The sequence below is a fragment of the Manacus candei genome, unplaced genomic scaffold (assembly GCF_025592945.1).
Source record: "Manacus candei isolate 608988 ecotype Guabito, Panama unplaced genomic scaffold, ASM2559294v1 h1tg000062l, whole genome shotgun sequence".
Taxonomy (NCBI): Eukaryota; Metazoa; Chordata; class Aves; order Passeriformes; family Pipridae; genus Manacus; species Manacus candei.
In genome coordinates, this window is record NW_026138110.1 from 1,793,865 (window position 1) to 1,806,936 (window position 13,072).

Consider the following 13,072-nt stretch of genomic DNA (forward strand, 5'->3'; position numbering starts at 1 on the left):
ACGTCCGCTGGTGCACATTAGAACTATGTCTTCTTGCTCTGTTGCCAGTTCCCGGGGCAAAGAAGCATATATATACATACATATATGTATATGCATGTGTGTGTTTATTTATTTTTATATATATTTTACATGCATATGTCAGATATATAGATACATGTAAAATATAAATAAATACATGCATACATATACACACATATACATGTGTATGTATGTGTGCATATATCTATATATCTGACATGCGTATGTCAGATATATAGATGTAAAATATATATACATAAAAATAAATACATACATATACACAAATGCATGTGTGTGTATATGTATGTATTTATTTATTTATTTTTACATATCTTTGTATCTGACATATATATGTTTATATAAATTATGCCACCCAAGTATCTCTAGTGAAATATGACACAGGTACTTTACCTGTTTGCATATGCACTGGTTTTAGTTACTGTTAAGGTGCATTTAAAAAGTCTGCCTTGGTTACAGGATAGTCACTGTTTTTTCTAATTAACAAAGTAGAAACATGGTAGTAACATGAGAGAGACTGGTGGTAACATGAGGAAGATGTATTTGTGAAGTTACTGCTCCTCCCAGTCACAAACGAAACATTAGTTGTGGTGCAAAAGTAAAAAAAGGGAGAGAAAAGTGGCAGAGGATTCACAACAAGAAAAAAAAGCCATTGCTCACAGAACCATAGAACCATAGAATATCCTGAGTTGGAAGGAACCCACGAGGATGATCAAAGTTCAGCTCCTGGCCCTGCACAGGATAGCCCCAAGAATCACACCATGACAGCTGCATAACTCACATGCATCAAATAATATAAGCTGTTTCTCTACATGTTATCAGAGCCAATACTGTTGGTCATGTCAGGGAAGATCTAGAACCTTTCAAATCTCTCCTAACTGTCTAATCAGAAGGGAAAATTTTATCCCCGAGGTGGCAAGCATCAGTTAAACTGGATGTGGTTTTGGCTGCAGGGTATCAGTGACTCTTTCATAAGTAGGATGCAAACCAGTGCCTTTCATCATCGCTGTGCTGTAGTTTCACCCCTCGTCCCTATCTCTTTGGCTGATAATATGTACACATTAAAGTTATGCAAAATTCTTTTGAAATACAATGCCACTGAGGAAAATAACGGTTTTAAGTTTGGACATTCCCTATTTTATCGTGGAGACAGGCAGTCACTGTCCCACCAGTCCTGCTCTGTCTAGCCCAGAGCTATTAACAGTAAGCAGCTGTGGATAATTCAGCACTGGAGAACCAAGCACTTACTTGGCCACTGAATACTTACTATCAGATTTCTCCTCCCCGAAATCAGCTCCAGTGAGACCGAAAGATGAGATCAGCAAAAGATAGCAAGGAGAAGCTGTGGCATTGGCAGTTCTTCCCTTATTTCAGGCCCACTCTGGAAATGGATCAAGACACCTCTTTTTTTTTCGAGGATGCTTCTGTTGTCCTTCAGCCTGGAACACTGAGACAAAAGGCATGCAGCATGTCACAGTCTGGGTGTTTTGAAGCTACAAGTAGTATTTATCTACAGTTTCCACCTATAACATTAAAAGTAATTTAAGGTTTTCAATTTCAGAAACATGGAAACATCATTAAAGATTTAAGTGCATTATTGGTCTGGAAAGTAACTTCATAAAAATGAGATTGCAGGATTGCTAAACTGTTGTAAGTAATTTTATTAAATGACTTAGTTTTAATTAAACTGTACCTTAAAAATCTGAGAATCAGACTGGTTTGTTCTCTGTCATTGTCAATAATGATGATCTTGTAGGTTAAATTACCTTTCTTAACAATCAGTTTATCCTGAAGTGGGAACTATGCAATGCTGCTGAAATCTAATGTGATTTCACACATTTCAGACCTAATTTGGAGTTAGTACTGGTGAAGTAAATAGAAGAATTTCTCTAAATCTATATGATTTTTTCATCTATATTAAAAAGCAACAAATCCCCTGCCTCTAAAATCTCACTTTTAAAGTCCTCACTAGAATTTTTTCTGTTAGTTCTGAAAGTAAAGAAACCCATAGTCATCCATCAGCTCGGGAGATAAAAGCCCCTCATGGACAAACCACGCAGAACTCACGTCTCTCTCTCATAGCACATCACATTAAGACAATGTGTGATTCCTGGAAACCCAAATCCTATCCTAACATTTTCATTTACAAATATCTGCAGCTCAGTGCTATAAGAATTTATTTCTAGATCATAATATATATTCTAAACCTTTCTCTAGGGGAAGGTGTGGGCAATACTGGGTATGTTCTCTAAAGAAAAAGACTGTTTCATCACAAGGAATAGTTCATAGAACTCCAAGGATTCTACATTTTAAAAGGCTTTTTTAGTTGTTATTGAAATTGTTTTCCTCCTTTTAATTTCATTTGTATGTCCTGCAGACAAAGCAATAGGTTTGCTTTCGTGCAACATCAGAAGGGTCCTAAAAGCTATTTACATACTTTCTTTTCCTGTCTTGCTTACATATAATCACTAAAATCTTCTTTAATGTTTTGTCTACCGTATAGTTAGGATCTATAGAAACCAGTTTACAGCTTAGTGTAAAGTGCTTTACAAGAAAAATGGAAATTAATATTTACAACGGTTGTATTTGTTTAAAATGAAAGCAAAGACTTTGGTGAAAAAAAAAGAGCAATCAAATTTTGAAGGGATTATGTTCTTCTGGAGAAAAAAAGTGTGTTAGATTAAAAAATGCTACATAAAGAAAAAGAAAAGATGTAATATTTCAGGAATCAGAACAATAGTGTAAGAAGAAATACATCAGTATTGTGACTCAGCTACATTTCTAATATAAAAAACAATGCACAATGGAAACCTAATTGAAGGTACAACAGAAGTGAATACTGATATGTCTCAGTGGCAATTAGAAAATATTATTGGAGTACACCCTCTAAACACTGCCCTAAATAGAATGAAAAGAAAGCAAAGGGTTTTCAGAACATCAGACTGATGTAGCTGCTGTTATTCAGGGAAAGTAATACAGTAAAGTTAAAATCCAGGGCATACATTCATTGCTGTATATATTTTCTGACAAATACTTTGTTATACCCTGCAGAGGATATTATCTAAAACCACTTTCTTTCCCTGAAACTCAGTAAAACAGGAATTTTTATAAAATGCTCTACTAGTCCACATGTGATCAGTTCTGTGCAAGTCACGCATTACAAAAGCAAATGTGCTTTAGAAAACTGACTGTGGCTGCTTTCTTCATAAAAAGACTTTCTGGTTAGTTCAAGCCTCTGGATTTTTCAATATCTGCAAATTGTGAGGCTCCTCTGCTTATTCTCATTGAGTTGCTATTTTGGTTTTCTAATGAAATCAACATTCTGGCAACTCGATCTGGAACATTTACAGGAGATAGATACAGTGTTCTGAGAAAACTTCTGGGATGTTTCAGTTGGGGAATTTCAATTATCTTTTTAATTAATTCACTACTGTCTAAGATGCATGAGAGTGGAAAATTGTACTACCTGTTCCTAACAGAAAAAAACCCCATGACTCGATTATCCTGCAGTAATTGCTACATAATGAACTGTAACATAAAAACAAAGATGAGAACTGATTATAATCTGATGAATAATGTATCACATATAAAGCACTGTGAATAAACATTAAGCCATCAGTCTGAGAAAGGACAGCAGAAAGTTAAATGATGCTTCCCATGTTTGCTTGCCGAATGTATGGAATTTCTCAAATGTAGATATATTTCACTTTTACATTCAAAAGCTTCTGCAGCAGCTTTACTTTCATTGGCTTTCATGTTACATTCCCTGCTTGTGTATAAAATTTCTGCTCTATTAGTGTAGTCTTGCTCCAGAACAATACTCAAATAAACTTACTAACATTAAAAAGAAGAGTAACTGAGTTAACTCTTCGTAACAAAGTATTTGATTTATTTACTCAGTTTTCTTATTGGAAGACCTGACATGAATTGAATAACTCAGCTGTGTTTCAGCCAGTGCTAGTGATCATTAACATACTGTGAGTATAGTCCTACTCTTAGTAAGTCATATTTGTTCCATATAATTGATTGTCTACTGCTACTCCTATGTTATTATTTCTGACAAATGCTCAGAACTGTGAAACCTGTTGTATAAGAAAAACAACCCTAAACAAAATCACTCAGAAATTACTTAGAATCCAAATACTTCTATGTGTGTTCTTGCTCACATTCACTGTGCTTCTTCTTTATACCACCTGTAATGTAGAAGTAAAAAATCTTCTACCTGAGCATGGCAGAGGTATTATATTCCAGTAAAGCATCTCTGACATTTGTAAAAATATCAGTCTGGATTACAAAACTATTTTTCAAAATACTGGGTTTGTGTTATTTGGGTACCTTTAGTCTAAACCTATTAATACCTTCCCCATAATCAGCAAAAATAAACATCAAAATTAAACCAAAGAAAATCAGAATTAACTTTTTTTTTTAATCCATCACTCTATTTTTATGTGGAAGAGGCAACAAAGGGATAGGAGATGCAGTTGGTGTGAAAATAAAGGGCAGGAGCAAAATTATACATCACACTTGGTGTCACAGCTCACATACTAGATTTGCACCGTGAAGGCACATAAAACACTTGTTCAGACATTGGCAGTTGTCTGGAAAACAGGCAGATCCATGTCAATGCCAGCTAAACAGTAGATTATCACCAAAAGCAGAAGCCTGTACCAGGGATAGAAGGAGCTGGGAAGTCTGGAAAGTAGATGCAGCACAACAGGCAAGGCTGCAGGATCAGCAGGGGTTAAACATCAAGGTGGTTTTTGGAGGGCAGATTTTTCTAATATAATCTGTTCCACTTGGAAAAGGAATTAGTTATCAAAGCAGAGAGTTGGAATTTGTGTTCCTCCAGCCAGGAATGAAGATAGCTGGATAGCTTTTTAATCTATTGCAGTTTCTTGGATGGGGGGTAAGATTTCCTGCAGGGAGATCCTTGTTGTGTCACCTGGGCTTCTCTAGTAAAGCCTTAACCAGGTCCATCCAGAGGCAAAGAGGGAGCAGAGATGTTTTGCCTTTTGCAGGCAGAACTTGATGCCAAAGCAACTTTTTTTTGCCCTGTCTTTTTGCTGGATGTTGTAGTTTGAACCACCAGCATCCCATTCACGGGGGCAGATACTGAACAAAATACATCCCTGTAGCTGTAAGGCGAGTGTTTCCAAATTGCTTTACAAATCTTACAGCTTATTTTGTAGTACAGAGGAAAGAGAGAAGAGCGGGGTACTACAGGAGGACTCAAACTATCAAACTATCAAACTACAAGCAGAGATTTTCAGAAGTTCAAGCAGATTTCTCAGTGTTACCCTGTGTAGTGGTCACCTTCCCCATTTTACAGGCCCAGAGCAAAAAATGAGAAATTGCCAGTGTAAAAACAGAACCCAAACTTCCCAAGACCCCTACTCTGTTACAACTTAATTGTTCCTCTGCTTCTCCCGTTCTTGTTTTCAGTATGGAAAAATTCATTCTTATGAGCCTTCCAAGTGACAAACAATACCTGCTTTAAACTGCAATGCAAAAATAGTTGATTTTTATGCTGGACTGTGGCCATGCATGTAATTGAGCTCCTTAAAAGCAACAAGTCAAAGGGAGTTAATCACTTTTGCACTTGCTGACAGGAAACAAAATTTCAAAGACGAAATTTGACGCAGGTGAGTGTTCATCGGGCTAATGTTAAATCTTCAAGATCTCTTCCATCTTCAGTTTCATATTAAACCATCCCTTCAAAACTTTAGTAGACTATTTGGGCCTAATTCGTGCCTCAGCTACGATTAAAATATTTTTCTACCTGACTATGATATGGTTGCTCTTGGTTCATGTCACTGCAGCACATCAGAAGAGAGCTTAGTGTGGTGTATTTAACCCAGTAAGTTGGCTTGAAGTGTTTGCCCTGGGTTCTCTCAGTAGGAAGAGGGGAGCCCATAAAGTCTGACTGTCTGAGATGAACAGGTAGGTGAAAGGTGCTGTGTGACTTAACTGCCACCTTCAAATGACAATTCAAAGAGCAGGATGAAGCACTAGGGCAGAGGTGAGGAAAGCAGAACACCTGCTTCCATTACTTACATGCATGTTCCAGTCAAGACTCTTCAGAGCTTTGGCACAGAAGATCAGATTTGATTCCCATAGGCTCTATTAAGAAGAATGTGATGCAACCTTGCCCTGCCAAAACCAGAAAGAAAACACCACATAAATACTTTTCTTTCTACTTTAGAATCTTTTATCAGAATTTTTCCAACTACTGAAGCCAAAAATTGAGTCATCCCATCTCCTGGGAATCAAAATGAAAAGGGAATAGACACCTAAAAGTCTTTCCAGGTCCCAAGAGAAAATTAATTCTTGCTTTCTAAAACACAGGGATAAGTAAAACCAGCAGTGGAATGACACCTGGAAACATGAAATCTAGCCCAAAATCCTTACTTCTAGATTAACGAGAAACAGTTATTCCATTGTCACAACATTTTTTTCCACGTTCACAAACCTTGCAGTGAATGTGTTTTACACATTTTTCACAACAAAATCTTGTAGCTATTTTGTGTGTTAAGTCTTGGACACAACCTGAAATCCTTGTCTTTGCATAAAGAAAAACCTTCTCAAAAGACTTTTGTCTAAGAAGTCCAGAAAGACAAAAAAAAGTTTACTTCTCTTCAGCCAGTAGTTTAGGAAATATTTCCTGATTTTCTGAGACTGGCTGTGGTAGGAACAGGTAAGACAAACACCAAAGAAACATCAGAGTTCTCTTCTCCAAATGCTTGGCTCTTTGAGTCATCCTTATGTTTTCATGCAGTGTATTTAATGTGGCAGGTCTTTGGCTACAGAGGGCCTGTGATGTGAACATGGTCCAAGAGCTGATCATTCATCTACCTCCTGACATGGTGAATTGAAGAGTTACATTCTCTGCAGGAATTTCTACTTTTTCTGTTATAATTCAGCAATGCTCAAGGACAACAACTTTGTTTCTGTGTTTTGGAGGAAAGTGGCTTCTTTTGCCTCTTTGTTTGGGTTTTTATTTTCCCCACAATAGATCCAAAACCCCTCAGGATCAAGCCATTACAAGCACCTAGGACTACACACTCCTGTACATTTCTCTGCTTCTTCCATTAACGCTTCATTTGCCAGTTTTAAAATTGGGGAAAAAACCAAGAAAGCAAGACTAGTTCTAAAATTCTAACCCATCACATAGTACCTTGCCTCAAAATCCATGGTAGGGATTAAAATTTTAAGGCTTTACCTTTACTGATGAGGAACTGTTCATGCCTCCCGTGAGTGTGAGCAGAGGTTTCCTGTCTGGCCTTATAGGTAGATAATTATCTATAACTTGCATTTTTAATTTCTTTTCCCTTCACTAAGAACTTGGTGTTACTGGTTTTTAGTACCTTTGTCACTCCATGTTTGTACTTTCAGCCAGCAAACCCTCTTTAGCTGGCAGTGCACTGGAAAGTTCCTCATGCAATTGAAACATCTGGATTCCATTAATTTATCTTGTAGGACAAGAGAAATTTGATGGGAAAAAACGAAGGGCAATCAGCTTTAATGGATGTTAACTGGAGCTGTGCATTTGAACCTCCCATCAATATATTTCATTCACTTTGCCATTTTATATCTTTTTTGAAAATTAAATCCTTTCCATGTGTCTCTGTTCCTTGCTGCTTCTTACATCAGGAGAACCAAACTGTAGCAATTAAGCAGAAATGTATTTTTCTGCTTCCATAAGGTTTGGGGAAAATGATGCTGAGCTCTGCCTTCAAAATATGCTTTTACTTTATATAACTACTGAGCTGTACAACTCTGAAACAAGGGATGTTATTAGGCAATGATTCAGGACAATAACATATGCTGATGTGCCTGGCATTGCCCAGCTGGCAGAAGCCACTTTTAAAAGAAGTATCATTTGAAGGGATATATTGGAAGAACCCATTTGCTCTTCATTTGGAAGAGACTGTGTGTCATGTTTTCTTAAGTGGCCTGGCTGTGATTTTATCTTTTATGCCATTAAACTCACCATATATTTACGAATGGGGTTTTTTTCCCATGTAATAAACAAAACAAACCCCAAATAAATGAACAGTGACAATTTTTTTCTTTTTTTTTTTCCCTCTGCTGATGCTCCCATTTGGCTGAAATCACATCCTACAATAAATTGGTTTATTAAATTGTTTTTAGTTTATTAAATTGTTTACAGATAATAGACTCTACTAGAAAGCTGTTAGAATAGGTATTTTTAGGAACTAGCTTATGTGGATTTTAATATGGAAAAAAGTCAGATAGAAAATGAAATGCAGAAAAAGGAGCAAGTCAGACCATCTGGGCATTTACAGCAGTAAAATGCTGCCTATAAATTAGAGATCATGATATCCTCTTTCCCTCTGTCTCTTCCTCATTACTAAGGAATGGGTGGAAATATTTGCATTTTTAAAGAATCTCCAGACCTGGGGTACCACTGTAGGAAACTGTAGGTGAAATGACAGCTTTGCTTTTATTGCTGGATGAAAGACAAAGATTTCTCTTATTTCTTCTCACATTTGGAGAATGTCTTCTGAACTCAGCTCCAGAAATACCTGATTTAAATTAGATTTTAGATAAATCCACTTGTAGTAAAACTGTTCAGTATCATAAATTATTATTACAATAAGAAAAAAGATATATGGACAAGTGGCAGCAGATGAGGCAAAGAAAATTAAGAAGTAGTCCCCAAGACCACACAGAGCTTTAAAGGAATTGAAGGCTGAAATAGCTGACTGTTAGTGAGATTAGAGAGAGGCATTTTTTAAATGAAGTGTTCCAAGAGAGACTCAGAAAACAACAAGCCTGTCAGCCCAGTCTCTGTACAAAACAAAGAGGTGGGAACTATAATATGGAACAGTGGACATCTGGATAAATATGACTTATCTGGGAAGAGTTAAAAAGGTTTTCATAAAAGGAAGTCCTGCCTCACAAACATAAGGCAGTTCTTTGAGGGGATCAAAAAACACGTGGATGAGGGTGATCTGATTGATCTTGGATTTACAAAAGGCTTTCAACAAATTCCTTCAGCAAAGGCTTTTAAGAAAACTAAGCAGCCATACCATAACATGGCTTAGAAGTATAAGGTGATACACATTGGGGAAAAAACATTAATTCACATATAAAACTGTGTGCTTTGAACTGACTACATCAGACAAGATTTCAAGATTTTAAAAGATAATTCCATGAACACATCAACTCAGTAGTGTCTGAAAAAGCAAATTAGGTGTTAGCAATGTTGGGGTTAGCAACTAGAGAACAAAATAGATGATATCATCATGTTGTTGTATAAATCCCAGCTTTGTCTGCTGTCTGAAGACTGTGTGGTGTTCCAGGCCCCCATGTCAGAAAGGATATGGAACTCTAGAGGATGAAGAGGAAACGAGATAATGAAAGGTAGGAGACAGTTTCCGTATAAAGAACGACTAATTACTCTGGTATCTGTTGGAAAAAAAGGTGGATATGTAAGAGGTCTGTAAAATAAGTGCCTGGAACGTGTGCCTGGGGATTGCCTAGTCACTGGTTCCTCTAATCCATGAAGCAGGGGAGGGACATCAAATGAATCTGCAGGATCCAGATTCAAAGAAGAAAAGGTGATTCTTTACGTCCCAATGCATGTAGAGATGACTTCCTATGCCAAGTGCTAAGATCTCATCATAGAAGATCAGGTTCAAGCCAAAGCTTTCCCTGTATTTGGGCACAGACAGGTGTTGTGTGAGTTCTGCCATCTGTCTTTTGCCAAGTTTATATAGTTATTTTTTGTGACATAAAATTTTTATGAGTTGTTGCCTGGAATTGGATCTTTAAGTTCTAGTGAAACGATGGAGATGGTGGCAGTGGTTAAGTGGCTGTGGTTGCCATTAGCTTTAAATTTTTCAGTGGATTTTGAAAATTACCTCCAAATTTGTGCAATTTATTTAAGCTATATAAACTACAGAGACCAAAAAGTCATAAACCCCATGAATGATTCCACTTTTATCTTGATGTCCAGTTTCTGACCAGCATTTAGAAATCCCAAAGGATGCAGAGAATGTACAAGAAGATAAGAGAAGTATTAAAAAGCAAAATGTGCTGTAGCATAAGCAGATCAGAAATTCAGATAAGGCAAATGGGAATTGTTAGTGCCTATGGGGTATTCTTTGTTAGATTAAGACATAGGAAGCTTTGGATCTTCCCAACATGGGAATAGTTTAATTACAGACTTCAAATGCTTTTCTTACTGCAAACCTAAACCACTAGCACTGTTTTGCTGTCTTTTCCCAAGGCATGATCAAATTTAAAATGCTTCTCTCTGCTCTTTTGCCTTAATGATGTCAAATACTTGGTGGGGGAATAACTTCAAGGGACACCAACTGCTGATCGTACAACAAAATCAAACAGATCCTGGTGTTCTGACTGTTTAATTTTTTTCAGCTGAGCAATGACTAATCAAGATGGTTCTGTTTTAATATTTTACACAAGTATGTTATATGGTCGAAGGAGAGAAAAGCATCCACATCTAGTACAAATTCCCAGCATATATATGACCATCCAAATGCTGGGGTGATTCCCCTTAATTTGTTCTCTGCAATAACTATATGAAGAAGTTCAGAAACAGAGATCAGTTTTGGTCAAAATGATAAAAGAGAGCCTAATACAAGCTCAAAACACCCTAGCAGTAATTAAACAGACTTATTTAATGATAAATTTGTAACATTTGAAGGGTTGATAATTATGCAATTCATTTTCCTAAAGCAAATGTTTAGTTTTTGTATTTAACAGAGTGTGTCACAGAAGTATCTACAAAAGTGTGCATCATTAGGCAGAAGGGAAAGAATTTTGTCTAAAGCAAGGTGCTGCCATGGGAAAGACTGAAAGTCTGTCTGCTGTAGCAATACATGAACATTGCACAAGGTAACAAGAAGCAGTCAGACACCTTGAACTGAATTATTTCAAATCACATGTCTGCACTCAGAGGTTGTCCAGCAAAGTCTCTTTAAAGCCATTCCCTTTCCAAGTATGGATTCTCTGACAGTGTTTCCCTTAAGTATTTAATTATATGGCAACCTGTGCTTGTTTTGCTTCTCCAGAGCTTTTAAGCCATAGTCAATAAAGCAAACACTCTTCCTCCCATTAAATCCTGTTATTGAGAGAGTGACATTTTCCTCTGTTTGATCAGGGATCTTGTCTCCACCCAGTCTTAGTGTCTTCAGAGGCCTGAAGGGCTCAAGCTCCTAAAAGCCTGTCTACTTTTTCCAGCCGTAATATTTGAGTTTAACAAAAGATCCTGTCTCTACCTTGATATTTTTTCTGTCTTTAAGGAACAATGCTGTGGTGTAAGAACCAGCCAAGTGAAAACAGTTCATAGAGGGACCCCAGTGAATTCAGGCTGTGAAAATCTGATGCTCCTAGCACACAAAGCTAGGAGGTGTTTGTTTCACACATCAGTCTAGACATGGAAGATGTTTCTGCCCATCTGCTGAACGCTGTCCTTTAGAACCAGCTTAGTGCAGAATGCAGTGTGATTTAAGCCAGGCTACCTGACTTTGGGCTGAGGTGAGTAGGAGCTTATGCTGTCAGTTGTTAACGCTCAGCTAGAGGAATATTCACTCCTTGCTGAAATACAGTCACCTCTTAAACCACTCCACTAGACCAGGAGGAGCTCAGCTGTTCACAGGCTGCATGACCACAGGATAAGTAACAGGGAACAGAACTGAACCCAGGTCTTGTAAGGCACTGGCAAATTAACTTCCCACTGAATGGTTTTTTGTGCTTACAGTAAGGTTCCCTTTTAATGCCACAATGCAAATCAGCCATTGATAGCATCCGTAGAGAGATCTGATACTTCATTCCACTAATCCTCTTCCCTGCTCTGGGAGGAAAGGCAACAGGCTCCACAACAGGTATTATTAGGGTCCAGTGATAATTCAGGTCATTGTTAATAGTAATGCACATTGAACTATACCAAGGTTAGAAAAAGAAGCAATTCCAAGACAGGGAAATTATAAAGTTTTCTCTCTCTCTCTCTTTTTTTTTTTTTTTTTTTTTTTTGGCATACCTGCAGTGTTGCAGAAAGTGCATGCAGGGTAGAGATGAAAATCCTAAACCCAGTTCAGTCTAAGTGTACCAGTTATTCAGAAGATGTACATGATGTTTCACTCGAGATTCTGCTTTCTTTCTTTAGAGTAAAAATGCAAGAAGTGGGTAAATTAGAGTTTAAAATGTCTGGCACCATTTACTAAAGTAAACTTATTTCCTAAATTGTCCCAGGGAAATGTACACTTCTTTTTGCTGTTGTTTTGATTCAGCTGTCACCAAGAGTCGTGTTTAAACGCAGCCCTCTCTGCCTCATGGCCGAGTGTCTTTGTGTGCATTTCCCCGGCGTTACTTACTGTACTTTGAAGGTGGGCTGAGCGTCGGAATCTGACGACAGAGTGGGCTGTGCCCTCGGGCCGAGGGAGCTCTTACATTCTCCTCAATGACTACATTCGCTCGTGCAGTTCCCAGCAGCAGCAACAGTGTGGTGCTCTGGCTCTCCAGCTCTGCCTGGCAGCTGAAATCTCCAGCTCGCTGAACATCTGCAAGACAAACTTCCCATGTTCTCCTGTATCTGAATGCTGCCTGACTGCACCGGGAACATGGGCACGGGGGATTATCTCTGCATTGCTATGAGCGGAGGGGCGCCTTGGGGCTTTAGACTGCAAGGTGGCAAGGAGCAAAAGCAGCCTTTGCAGATCGCCAAGGTAGGATCACGAGAGAGATGGTATCGGTGTGCTGGGAACACGAGTGAGGAGAAAGTTTGGTTAGGTACAAATGAGATGCTGCTCCCGGGGAAGTGGCTGGTGTGGATCTTGTGACGGTTGTTTGAATTCGCTGGCTTGTTCTGCAGAGATTCTACAGGTGCTGATTGGTTTCAATAAAAAGGAATGGTTACCTCTTGGTAGCTTGCAAGTATTGCAAACATTTTCTTAACCATTAAAGGTTTAACTCGTGACATGATGGGTGTCTTTCAGCTCCTGTTTGGGTCTCTGTCTGGCTTTGAGTGCACTCGGCACATCGCAAACTC

At 38.1% G+C, this 13,072-nt stretch overlaps 2 protein-coding genes across 3 annotated transcripts in view; one reads left to right on the top strand and one right to left on the bottom strand.

The window, feature by feature from the left end:
- SEC24D (SEC24 homolog D, COPII coat complex component) overlaps nucleotides 1–1,436 on the bottom strand; it is a 57,336-nt gene extending 55,900 nt beyond the window's left edge. Inside the window, exon 1 of the mRNA XM_051804997.1 lies at nucleotides 1,304–1,436. The gene's annotated coding sequence lies outside the window, so the exon portion shown is untranslated. The remainder of the gene's footprint in view (nucleotides 1–1,303) is intronic.
- Nucleotides 1,437–12,498: 11,062 nt separating this feature from the next.
- Nucleotides 12,499–13,072, top strand: part of SYNPO2 (synaptopodin 2) — a 77,037-nt gene continuing 76,463 nt past the window's right edge. For both annotated transcript variants that reach the window (XM_051804987.1, XM_051804989.1), the window contains exon 1: nucleotides 12,499–12,749. In XM_051804987.1, coding sequence (XP_051660947.1) covers nucleotides 12,621–12,749 — 129 coding nt within the window. In that variant the 5' untranslated portion in view covers nucleotides 12,499–12,620. The remainder of the gene's footprint in view (nucleotides 12,750–13,072) is intronic.